Source organism: Triticum aestivum, chromosome 7D (assembly GCF_018294505.1).
Source record: "Triticum aestivum cultivar Chinese Spring chromosome 7D, IWGSC CS RefSeq v2.1, whole genome shotgun sequence".
In the NCBI taxonomy this organism is placed as follows: Eukaryota; Viridiplantae; Streptophyta; class Magnoliopsida; order Poales; family Poaceae; genus Triticum; species Triticum aestivum.
Genome location: NC_057814.1, coordinates 118,750,368 through 118,762,809, shown reverse-complemented (window position 1 = coordinate 118,762,809; position 12,442 = coordinate 118,750,368). Strand labels below are relative to the sequence as shown.

General features: G+C 45.2%; 1 protein-coding gene across 1 annotated transcript; it reads left to right on the top strand.

Moving 5' to 3' along the window:
* Nucleotides 1-595: 595 nt before the first annotated feature.
* On the top strand, nt 596-4,742 carry LOC123170950 (uncharacterized). Its single transcript, XM_044588647.1, has 6 exons — nt 596-759; nt 1,317-1,387; nt 1,474-2,943; nt 3,036-3,250; nt 3,336-4,286; nt 4,377-4,742. The coding sequence occupies exons 1-6, from the start codon at nt 596-598 to the stop codon at nt 4,740-4,742; spliced, it is 3,237 nt and encodes a 1,078-aa protein (XP_044444582.1).
* The last annotated feature ends 7,700 nt before the right edge of the window (nt 4,743-12,442 follow it).

The window sequence follows — 12,442 nt, the reverse complement described above, 5'->3', positions numbered from 1 at the left end:
CCTTATTTGTTCCAGTTGTCAGTCGGTCGAACATTATATAGAAATAAGGAAGAAAAGCGGGCGCGCGGAACTTTTTTTGTAGGAGCGCGCAGAATGTTAACAAAGCGCGCGGCGATGCAAAATTTCAAGAAGCCAACGCGGCAGGGTGGCAAAATTTTGAGGCAGCCCTTTTTAACTGAGTAAATTGCACAGAAGTACCACAATTGGGGCATTGGAAGCAGATTGGTACCAAGATTGGTAATTTTTACGTGTCAGTACCAAGATTGGGGCTAGCCGTTGCAAAAAAGACTAAAAGCTCGTTTTGTACATATTGACACTAAAGCTGACCGATTGGGCCCACCCGTCAGGCGCCACGCTGGCCAGTGCGCGCGTCGCCTGCGCTGGCTGCGCGCTGACTCCGACGAGGCCGGCCCGTTGGTGCGACCGAGCCAGACCCCGACCCCGCTCTGCCCTGTTCCTTTTCCTCGCACCCTCGCCGGCGGCTGCCTCCCCGCCCGCCCCGCCGCCGCCGCCGTAGCCATGGATCGAACTGCTTAGGCGCTGTCACCTCCCTCGCGCCCTCCTCTCCCCCGCGGCTGCTGTGCCCTAGGCGACGATGGCCTCGGCGACTCCGGCAGGCGGCGATGGCCTGGGCGATGCGAGCGGCGGCGACCTCCCCCGCTTCGATGGGAGTGGCGGCTACTCCAGCTCGGAGTACAGTAGCGCGGAGGAAGATTTTGCGGAGCCGGCGTTGTCGATGGAGCAGAGGCTGCGGCTGGCGTGAATTTGGGTGGACAACCCTAGCACCGCCCATCACTGGACTCATGGCTTCGGTGGTGTTCTGTAAGTGCTCCACTGTTCCATTCTTGCTCACTGAAATTGGGGATTAGGGTTAGAGTTTACTGCCTGCATGTTTAGCACTCTAATTGCTAGGCCTAACTAGAGCAGAGTAGTATCGTGGATTACATGAGTCCTAATTAGAGCAGAGTAGCATTATGTGTTACCTAACTGGAGCAGAGCAGCATCAGTGGATTACATTGTTATTTCTTAGTCCAAATTGTCAGAGCAGCATTAGGTGTTACCTAGCTAGGGTAAATAAAAGCTTTTCTTATATGTTAACTTAAACAAAGCTCTGTTTATATGTTAACTTGTGTATATGTTAACTTAAACAAAGCTCTGTTTATATGTTAACTTGTGTATATGTTAACTTAAACAAAGCTCTGTTTATATGTTAACTTGTTTATATGTTAACTGAAACAAATCTTTGTTTATATGTTAGACAATATGTTAAGTAAAATTGTTTATTAACCAATTTTGTCTGTTATTTCATTTTGCAGTTTGTATGATGACATTTTGGATGTTAGGTTCTATTTTGATGCTTCAGAAATGTTAGAGTTGAAGCTCTGCAGTTCAGATGTAACATTCCTGAATATGATTGCAGTGATGGAAACCCAAGGATTTAGTGAATATGATCTGCTGTTTCACATGATTTAGGGGAGAAAGGATTGGAGATGGTAGAGAGTAATGCTGAGTTGCAACTAGTAAAGAGGCAGGTTGAGGAGTGTAAGGTTTTAAATTTGCTAGTGAGGGCATGTCCACCTCCTTGCAGCAAGTTTGAGAGGCAAGAATTATCCACTGTTGTGTATGAAGAGCCTGTGTTATATGATCTCAGTGAGCCACCCATCTATGCTGTTGATGAAGAAGGAGTTGCCTTTGAAAGTCAGAGTAGCAGCTGCAGTTTAGCTCATGGTACTGGTGTTTGCACACAAGAGAGCAAGAATGTAAAAGGAAAACTGAAAGCTGTTTTGGAAATAGAAGAAGAAGAGGGATATGATGGCAGTGGTGGTTCTGATTGTGAAGGTGAAGATGACAGTGATGTAAACCCTTTTTATATGGGTGATGCTGATGACATAGAGATGGATGAGGGAAAGAAACAGAGAGAGTATGATGAAGTAGAAGAGGAACAAACAGATGATGAAGAATCTGAGGAGGAAGAAATGGTGCATTACTCGGGTGACACAGAGGTTGAGGAACCTTTTGAAATGGATGAAGATGACAAGGTTGTTTCACAGGATGAAGAAACTGTAATTGTACATGAAGAGAAGAAGAAGAAGAAACAGAAGCTTCCAGTTAGGAAAGGGCCTACAACAAGGACACATTCAAGTGTAGTTCAAGAGGAGGAACCTGATTTCAAACCTTCATCTGATGAAGAAGAGAAAGGATTGTTGAAGGAGGCTGATGATGATGGTTATGAGCCATTGTCATTTGTGCTGCCAAAGAAAAGGAAGAGCAGGGCAAAGCAGAGGCCTCCTAGAAAATGGTACAATGAGAAAATGGAGGCACCACATGAGCAATTATGTCTAAAGATGTGTTTCAAGGATCAACATCAATTCAGAGAGGCTTTGTTGAACTTACACATCACTCAAGGCAGAAACTTCAAATATCATAGGAACTCAGATCAAAGAATAATTGTAGAATGCAACCAAAAACATTGCAACTTCTTTATGGTGGCAGCAGTTATAAAAGGTGAAACTACTTTTGTAATTAAGAAGATGAGAATTAAGCACACTTGCCCTATTAGTACAGAGACAACAAGGGTAAGTGCCAAGTGGCTTGCACAGAAGTATGAGTCACTGTTCAGATCTGATCTAACAACTGGCATTCAGACTTTGATTGATGCCTGCATGGAGAAGTATGGTGTGGATGTGCCCAAGTCAATGGCATATAGGGCAAAGAACCTAGCTATTGATGCTGTGCTAGGAGACCACAAGAAGCAATACCCTAGGTTGAAAGACTATGCTCAGACAGTGATGGATACAAACCCTGGGAGTAGAGTAGTAGTCACTACTGTAACTCCAACACCCACTGAAAAAATCCCCCATCCAGGTCCAAGATTCCATGCTATGTTCTATTGCATCAATGGAGCAAGGGAGGGGTTTCTCAAGGGGTGCAGACCATTCATTGGTTAGTTTGTTCACCTTGTGCATTAGTTACATATTGTTTCATCTTGAAATGCATTTGAATGTTTTTAATACTGAATTTGCTTGCTCATTCAGGTGTTGATGGGTGCTTCATTAAGTTAACTACTGGTGCTCAACTACTTGCTGCCACTGGTAGAGATGGCAACAACAATATATACCCACTAGCATTTGGTATTGTTGGGCAAGAGGACACACCTAACTGGTGTTGGTTTCTACACCAACTTAAAATCTGCCTAGGAGGAGAAGTGGGAAGGTTTGGTCCATATACAATAATGTCAGATAGACAAAAGGTATGTGCTTGCATCTTATGTCATTGTTCCTATATGGTTGTTTTGTGCTAGATAGTAGCTTAGCTAGTTTAATTGTGTGTCCCAGGGCCTACTAAATGCAGTGAATGCTGTCTTTCCTAAGTGCAACCAAAGGTTCTGCCTTAGGCATATCTATGCAAACTTCCAAAATGCTGGGTTTAGGGGGGAAGATCTGAAAAAGTGTATGGATAATGCTGCCTATGCATATAGTGAACACAAATTTAACATTGCAATGAATGACCTTAGAGCTGAGTGTGAGCAAGCTTGGGAGTGGCTTTGTCAAATACCCAAGAAAACATGGGCAAGGCATGCATTTGACACAAACTGCAAGACTGACCTTGTAGTTAACAATTTATCTGAGGTGTTCAACAAGTATGTCCTAGATGTTAGGAAGAAACCAATTAGGACAATGTGTGATGGAATAAAGGATAAGCAGATGGTGAGGTGGCATAGGAATAGGGAGAGTGGAAAGAAAGCTAGATGGGACATAACACCCCATTATAGTGAGAAGCTAGAGGTTGAGAAGGAGAGGGCCAAATATTGCAAACCAATTCAAGCTGGTGTGGACTTGTGGCAAGTTACAAGTGGGCAGCAAACCCATGCTGTTAACTTGCAAATGCACACATGTGGGTGCAGAAAATGGGACCTAAGTGGCATCCCATGTAACCATGCCATCTCAGCAATAAACAAGGCCAAAAGAAAACCAGAGGATTATGTCAGCAAGTTCTTCAAGAAAGAAATTTATCTGGCAGCTTATGAACCAATGATCTATCCAGTTCCTGGTGAGCATGACTGGACAAGGACCCCTGGTCCAGACATTGACCCACCTGCATTTAAAGTGAAGAGAGGAAGAAAGAAAGAGAAGAGGATCAAGGGGAAATTTGAAGTTCCAAAGCCTAAGGCGACATCAAGAATGGGGACTATAACATGTGGCAATTATGGACTGCAAGGACATAGGCACACAAGCTGCAACAAGCAGTTGAAGCCTGAGCTGGCTTTGAGGAAGAACAAACATGTGGTAATCCTCTAATAAGTAGTAACAGGTTTTCCTTCTTGTACATTCTATTTTTTTAAGTATTAACTCATTTTCCTTCTTTGTTTATGCAAGCCTCTTGCAAGGAATTCCAATGCTGGTGATGCTGCTACTACACCAGCATCAAGAACTTCTCATCCAGCTCCTACAACAACACCAACAGCTGAAACAGGAGCTGGGAGAGGAGCTAGGAGAGGAGTTGGGAGAGGGGCTGCAGCTGCAGCTGCTGGGAGTGGTGCTGCTAGAGGTGCTGGTAGAGGTGCTGGTAGAGGTGCTGGTAGAGGTGCTGCACCAGGTGCCGGGAGAGGGAGAGGTATATTCTCTGCCCCAAGGCAATCTGGTCCCTCCACATCTACTGCTCCCTCCACATCTACTGCTGGGAGAGGTGCTGGTGGTACACATAGTGGATGGAGGAGCTACTTCTATGCAAGTGGTAACTAGATACTTCATGTGTGTGTTCTTGCATCCTATGATACAATGTGGATGTACTTCTATGCTTTGGTTGTGTACTTTAAGAATCAATGCCATGTATGGCTTTTGTTCATGTGGATGCATCTTATGAGTGAATGCCTGGATGTTCTTGCATCTTATTGATATGTTGTCTATGCTCAAAATGGTTCTTTTTAAGATTGATATGTTGGTGGCTCGGGGTCGACGGAACCACCTAAAGGCATCATTTAGGGTTTTGGTGGCTCGGGGTCGACGGAAACCACATAAAGCATCATTTAGGGTCTAGGGTGGCTTGGGGTCGACGGAACCACCTAAAGGCATCATTTAGGGTTTTGGTGGCTCGGGGTCGACGGAACCACCTAAAGCATCATTTAGGGTCTAGGGTGGCTCGGGGTCGACGGAAACACCTAAAGCATCATTTAGGGTCTAGGGTGGCTCGGGGTCGACGGAACCACCTAAAGGCATCATTTAGGGTCTAGGGTGGCTCGGGGTCGACGGAACCACCTAAAGCATCATTTAGGGTCTAGGGTGGCTCGGGGTCGACAGAACCACCTAAAGGCATCATTTAGGGTCTAGGGTGGCTCGGGGTCGACGGAACCACCTAAAGCATCATTTAGGGTCTAGGGTGGCTCGGGGTCGACGGAACCACATAAAGCATCATTTAGGGTCTAGGGTGCCTCGGGGACGACGGAACCACCTAAAGCATCATTTAGGGTCTAGGGTGCCTCGGGGACGACGGAACCACATAAAGGCATCAACTAGGGTCTAGGGTGGCTCGGGGTCGACGGAAACACCTAAAGGCATCATTTCGGGTTTTGGTGGCTCGGGGTCGACGGAACCGCCTAAAGCATCATTTAGGGTCTAGGGTGGCTCGGGGTCGACGGAACCACATAAAGCATCATTTAGGGTCTAGGGTGGCTCGGGGTCGACGGAACCACCTAAAGGCATCATTTAGGGTCTAGGGTGGCTCGGGGTCGACGGAACCACCTAAAGCATCATTTAGGGTCTAGGATGGCTCGGGGTCGACGGAACCACCTAAAGGCATCATTTAGGGTCTAGGGTGGCTCGGGGTCGACGGAACCACCTAAAGCATCATTTAGGGTCTAGGGTGGCTCGGGATCGATGGAACCACATAAAGCATCATTTAGGGTCTAGGGTGCCTCGGGGACGACGGAACCACCTAAAGCATCATTTAGGGTCTAGGGTGCCTCGGGGACGACGGAACCACATAAAGGCATCAACTAGGGTCTAGGGTGGCTCGGGGTCGACGGAAACACCTAAAGGCATCATTTAGGGTTTTGGTGGCTCGGGGTCGACGGAACCACCTAAAGCATCATTTAGGGTCTAGGGTGCCTCGGGGACGACGGAACCACATAAAGGCATCAACTAGGGTCTAGGGTGGCTCGGGGTCGACGGAAACACCTAAAGGCATCATTTAGGGTTTTGGTGGCTCGGGGTCGACGGAACCACCTAAAGCATCATTTAGGGTCTAGGGTGGCTCGGGGTCGACGGAACCACCTAAAGCATCACTGTAACATAACATATGTAACTATTCCTTTTGCAAATGCATTTAAGCATTTAGCCATCACTCTAACATAAGCATCACTCTAACATAAGCATCACTCTAACATAAGCATTACTTTTGCAAATGCATTTAAGCATCACTATAACATAAGTAACACTGGAGTTCAACACATTATAGAATACACATCCATTGTTCACATTACATAGTGGAGTTCAAATGCACAATCCATCCTTTTCTCAGAAAAGGATGAATAGCATAACTACTAGGTACATAAACAACCAGAGTTCACAATTAGTACTAGAACCATACATTACACAACCATAATTCTAAGTTACTAGGTCATTGCACATCCATCATTCCCAAAAGGTCTGCAATGCCCACTAATCTCAAGTCATCTTGTTCAGTTCTGCAAGATGGCCTGGATCCCCTTGATCTTCTCCTTCAGCTTCTCCTCTGCCTTGATGAGCTCAGTAATCTTAAACTCTTGCATCTGCTTCTCTTCATTATGGTTTTCCTTGAGCTTCAGCAGATCAGCAACCTGGAGCTTCAACTCTACCTTCTCTTGGGTGAGCTTCTCCTCAAACTTTGTGAACTCTGCATTCTTCAACTCCAAATTCATCCTAGCCTCACTCAACAATTCCTTCTCTTTCATATTCTTCAACTTCAAGTTTTGGATGACAGTTGCTTGAGCACTTGTCAGGTTGCACAGGAGTTCATACTTCTGTTGAAGCTTCTGTGCAGCTGCATCTTTCTTTGCCATTTCTGCATTCATACCAGCCACCAATTCAGCTCTGCATTGGTGCTGATATGTGACAGCAGACTGCAGATAACTGAAATCCACAACCCTATCCTGCTGAAAGTCCACAAGTTGATGCACATCTTTCACTAACTTGTCATAGTCTGCATCCAGCTTGTTCTTTTCTTCTGTCAACTGATGAATAGTTAGAGCACTTTGAAGATTATCATTCACCCTAGCAGACTTGCTCTCTTCAACCATTGACCAAAGCTTCAGCAATGCATTCTCCATTGTTGGGGGCCACTGCTCATCAACCCACTGAACAAACCCACAATTCTGACCTTCCTGGAAAAATTAGAAGGGCAAAATTTAGTACAATACAACTACTAAGAGTACTAAGCAACAGTTAGTTCATGGCAGTACCTAATGTTGGCACTGACATTAACTGGATTTGCACAGCCATTTGCTAAGCAACAGGACCACATTGTAAAATAAATTAATGTAATCCTACAATGGATGATCAACTCATATATTTACCAGGCACCAGAGTAACACTCCATTCAACTTACAAGTTGCTAAGCAGCCATGTGCTAAGCAACAGCAGTTGCTAAGAATTGACCATTAATATAATGGAATCCTAACAGTAATAAGCAACACAATGTGAACTACTTTGCCCACCTAAATACACTACACTAGCCCGCAGCAACAAAACTAGCTAATGAGACTACCTACTGTCAGCAGTAAGCAATAGTTACTAACTGGCTCCACTGAACTTAATATTCAGCAACACTGCATTTGGAAAAAAGTGTAAATAAATAGCATGTGCACACAACAGGAGCATATATTTTAGTAGAAATGCATTCCACTGAACTTAATAATGATCATTCCTAACAAATTTAGCATGCACATAACTGAATCACAGGTGGCAAACAAGACTCTGCCACTTTCAATGAACACATCCAGTGCTTAATCACCAAGGCAAGAAAATTACCGGCTCTGCACATGCTAAGAACCTTCTCCCAGTCATTGTTCCTTCAAACACAACAAGCCTCTCTGATGGCTTCCCATGCTTCTCGCACAACACTATCGGATCTAGCTCAAGACCCTTGTAATCCGGGTCCTCAAGAGAGAAAGGCACCTGCCCAAGCAAAATCCAAGTTACCATCATGTGCAGAGGACGAGGACAAATCAAATCAAACGAAATCCTAACAACAAAGACCACCTACACACAAAAATCCCCAAATTTCCTAAACCTAACCCTAACCCTAGCTCCAATGGAGTAACTTACCTGGTTCAGCCCATCGGTGGAGGTTTCGGAGTGCATGTACGGGAGGCTTGAGTTGTCGTCGCTGCTCTCGTCCTCCAGAACCATGGTTGCGGCGGCGTGCTGTGGCGGCCCGCGGTGGCGGGCGCAGGCGACGGCGAGGCAGAGAGCAGGAAGAAAGAAAGAAGAAGGCGAGCGAGGTCGGGGTCGGGGTCTGGCTCGGTCGCACATAAACGGTGCGAGCCGGCCTCGTCCGAGTCAGCGCGCAGCCAGCGCAGGCGACGCGCGCACTGGCCAGCGTGGCGCCTGACGGGCGGGCCCAATCGGTCAGCTTTAGTGTCAATACGTACAAAACGAGCTTTTAGTCTTTTTTGCAACGGCTAGCCCCAATCTTGGTACTGACACGTAAAAATTATCAATCTTGATACCAATCTGTTTTCAATGCCCCAATTGTGGTACTTCTGTGCAATTTACTCTTTTTAACTCCACGATCCCCACACACACACCTAACCCTAGTTCCCATCCTCTCCTCCCGTTCCCTCAGCCGCCACCTAACCCTAGTCTGCCCACTCCACGCCGGCGCCGGCGCAGAAGAGGCCTTACCTCTCCCGATCCACCGCTCCCCTCTCTTCTCCGCTCTATATGCCTCGGCCCCCTCCTCATCTTTCCCACCGCCATGGCCACGAGCCCATACACCCCGGTCCAGATCCCGGACTCGGTGGTGGCGGCGGGACCGACCGCTGCGGCTGGACGACGGTCAACGCAGTCCATTACATCCCATCGCACATCAATCCGCCTTCCTCGGTCGCAGTCGAGCAGCGCACGTGCCGCGGCGAACCCCATGATGTGCTGGCCATCTCAATCAGATCGACGCCGACGAGAAGGCCAAGGTGGAGGTAGCGGCGCCGAGCTCGTCATTTTCTGCCACCGGATTTGAAGTAGCTAATGTCCCGTGCGGCGGCCACCTATCCATCTCCGGTCGACGCCGAGCAATGGTGAGGTACAGTTGGCGCCGCTCTCATGGATGCAGTGTATAGGGGCGCCGACGCCACGGTGATGGCCACTGGCTTCTCCCTACCGTGCTGCAGCGACGGGTGCCGCCTCCTCGGCTTTGCCTCGGTCCTTCCGTCCTGCACTTAGGTGCTGCTGCTTGTAGCCATCTCGGTGGGTGAGTTTGTCCCCTTTAAGCTCTGATCTTACCTACATTTGTGTTCTTTCAAAATTTGTTAGTGATGTCAGTGTTTATCTGCTTAGTTATTTCTGGGTATATGTGTACTAGATAGGTTCTGGGTATATGTGCACTAGATATATTCTGTTTCTTGGTACTCTGGAACTAGAAGATAAGTTGTATTAGCGAATGCGAGTCTGTATGCCATGGTCCTGTCCCCGATCTGCAAACATAAGTCCTTGTCATGTTGTCTGTCCATGTGTCCTATACCGAGGAGGGGTTCATAAATATGAATTTTATGTCTGGCTCTACTCGGATTTAGATTGACCTTGGTATTGGATTCAGATTGTTTTGCATGCATTAATTGGCCTGGTATTGAATTTGAGTGCATTAAAATTGCCCTGATACTGAATTCAGATTGTTTGATTACACATTCCCTGGGTTATTAGATTCAGATCTCATGTATATGTGCTTAGTAATGCTACTGATCCAAGGGATGCTCTTATGCAATGGTCCTTAGGTGTTAGGTTGTACAATAGCATGTTGTCTGATATTACCTTACTCCTGTATGCCAGTTATTTTAATGCTTAAATGGATGGTGTGGCAAACTATGCTTCATATGGCATTTTCATGGAATTAATGCGATTACACTGTTTCACAGTTGAAGAATTGTTTTCTTGGAGGTTGGTATTGTAGCATTTCTACTTGAAGGAAATGAAGCCAGCGGTTATGATATCTTTGGTGCAGAACTTAATTTGTTATCTCTGAAGCTATGTACCGCTCAAGGTATGTTATTGCTCAGTCTTTATGATGTAGCCAGATTTTTTGTGATGTACTTGCATGCTTCTTTCTTAATTCAGATATACTGTGTTGCCGATCCTTTGTTCGCTGGACGTGCCCTGAGATGCACGATGTGCTCTTAATTAAGATATACTGTATCGGAGTATGAATCTTTTCCGTGAGAAGCCTATTTTGTTTAGCATCAGGGCATAACAATCCATTCATTAATCTGACATATATGTTCAGTTGGGCACGATAATGGTAGATTTGGCATGTGGAAACTCCATGTCTGCGTAGATGTTTCAGGCAGTTCATTTGCTCATGTTGGAGGCATCGTACAATATTGTACCTGATAGTGTGCGTGGCAATGTGAAATGTTTAATACTCCCTCCAATCCAAATTAATTAATGATAGTTTAGTACAAAAATTAGTACAACTGTGTACTAGACCAGCGTCAATTAATATGTATCGGAGGGGGAGTAGTTGATTTCTTCACATTCAACAGGATTGGAGTACACATGGAGCTCTACTTGTGGAATATATGCTCTCTGCTTTCCTTTTCCCACAACTACAGTTCAAAATTCCAGTCTTCCTGCTGTGGTAGTACATGCCGGCTATGTTTTTAAGGCGTCCATAAGGCGACGCCTAGGCGTCGAGGCCCTTCCCCCCATCGCTTTGCAAATATGCCCGCTTTAGGCGCCTAGGCGTCCGCTTTAGGCGCCTAGGCGTCGAGGCGCCCCCCAGCACCCTAAAGCGAAGCGTCGCCTTAAAAACATAGCATGCCGGTGATATTATTTAAGAATTTTTCTGGGAGAAATATGTTCTGTGCATCAGACATAGCTATAAATTTGTTGATCTAACATACTTGTAGCAACAAAAATGCTTATGATTCCTTGAGTAATCTGTGTGATGTAGTGTGTGTGTGCTTTAGGGATCAGGGATCCCATAACCTGATGACAACCATTGCAATCTGTGCATCATACATAGCTATAAATTTGTTGATCTGACATACTTGTAGCAACAAAAATGCTTATGATTCCTTGAGTAGTCTGTGTGACGATGTAGTGCGTGTGTGCTTTAGGGATCAGGGATCCCATAACCTGATGATAACCATTGCAAATTCTTTTCCATATTTACTTATGAGTAACAAAACTCAATTGTCTGTTGTTGGTTCATGAACCCAAGTGTGTTCCAACACCTCCGCACCATGGCTATCGAACACTACAACAATAGTATCCTCAGTGCTAGAATGCATGTATACTTCATGGAACCCGTGTATCCTTATTGGATCCATTTTAAATTGTTGGAGTGAAATATAGAAGAACCAAATAAATCACATTCTGTTCTGAACTCATTGTAGGTGTATCTCTCAAGCTTTTTAAACAACTGATTGGTAAAAGGTAAAAGGGACTAAGATTCACACAGCTACGCCGCAAGTAATTGTCCATCTTCCACAAGGAAAGTAGTTCTTCTATTCATCATGATATTCAATGAATCTTAGAGCATGGTAATTAATATGTAATCATTTTATATCTAACTTGACTTCTCCACGGAGTAATCCAACCAAAGGTTTTAACTAAAAGTGATTGTGATGGCTTGTTACTACGTATATCCACATAAATATTAACAAAATAGAAATTATCACATTAATAAAAATGATTAATCTCAAGATTCATGGTGTTGTCCATCAAGATTATATGTTGTTCCTATAACATCAGTATTTCATGTCATTGGATAATTGTAGCTTAGAGGCCATGGTTTGTTCATACAGAAATCTGAGCTCACTTGCTTCTACAATTAACTTTCAAGATGTAATTTTCCATTAGTGAGCATGGTCATTGGAAAACGTTGTCTACTTATAAACTAACTACTAACTGAAGAATATTATATTCTTTAGAAATAATTGAAGAATGATTAATACATGAAACAAGAGCTCACCGGGACCATGCTGTTGGGGGATGGGATGTGCTCGTACATGCTAATTTTTGAGGCTGTCTTAATGTTTGTTGACGCGCAGGCAATGTTGACCATGTGTTGAGGCGAGGCTTTGGCGGATCTGGTTCTCCCTTAGATGATGTCAACATGGATGGCCCGATCTGCATCCAGGGAGCGCAAAGCTGGGTGGTGGTGGATGGCTGGATATGCGTCCAGTGAGCGCTAAGTTGGGTGGTGGTGGCTGCAGAATTAGCATAGGGGTTTGTAGATTTTACTTTCTTGT

Bases quoted from the DNA above. Each gene is read 5' to 3' on its own strand.
- LOC123170950 (XM_044588647.1), top strand. From the start codon at position 596: ATGGCCTCGGCGACTCCGGCAGGCGGCGATGGCCTGGGCGATGCGAGC. The intron at 2,944-3,035 runs GTTAGTTTGTTC...TTGCTCATTCAG, and splicing joins GGGGTGCAGACCATTCATTG to GTGTTGATGGGTGCTTCATT. The intron at 3,251-3,335 runs GTATGTGCTTGC...TGTGTGTCCCAG, and splicing joins TAATGTCAGATAGACAAAAG to GGCCTACTAAATGCAGTGAA.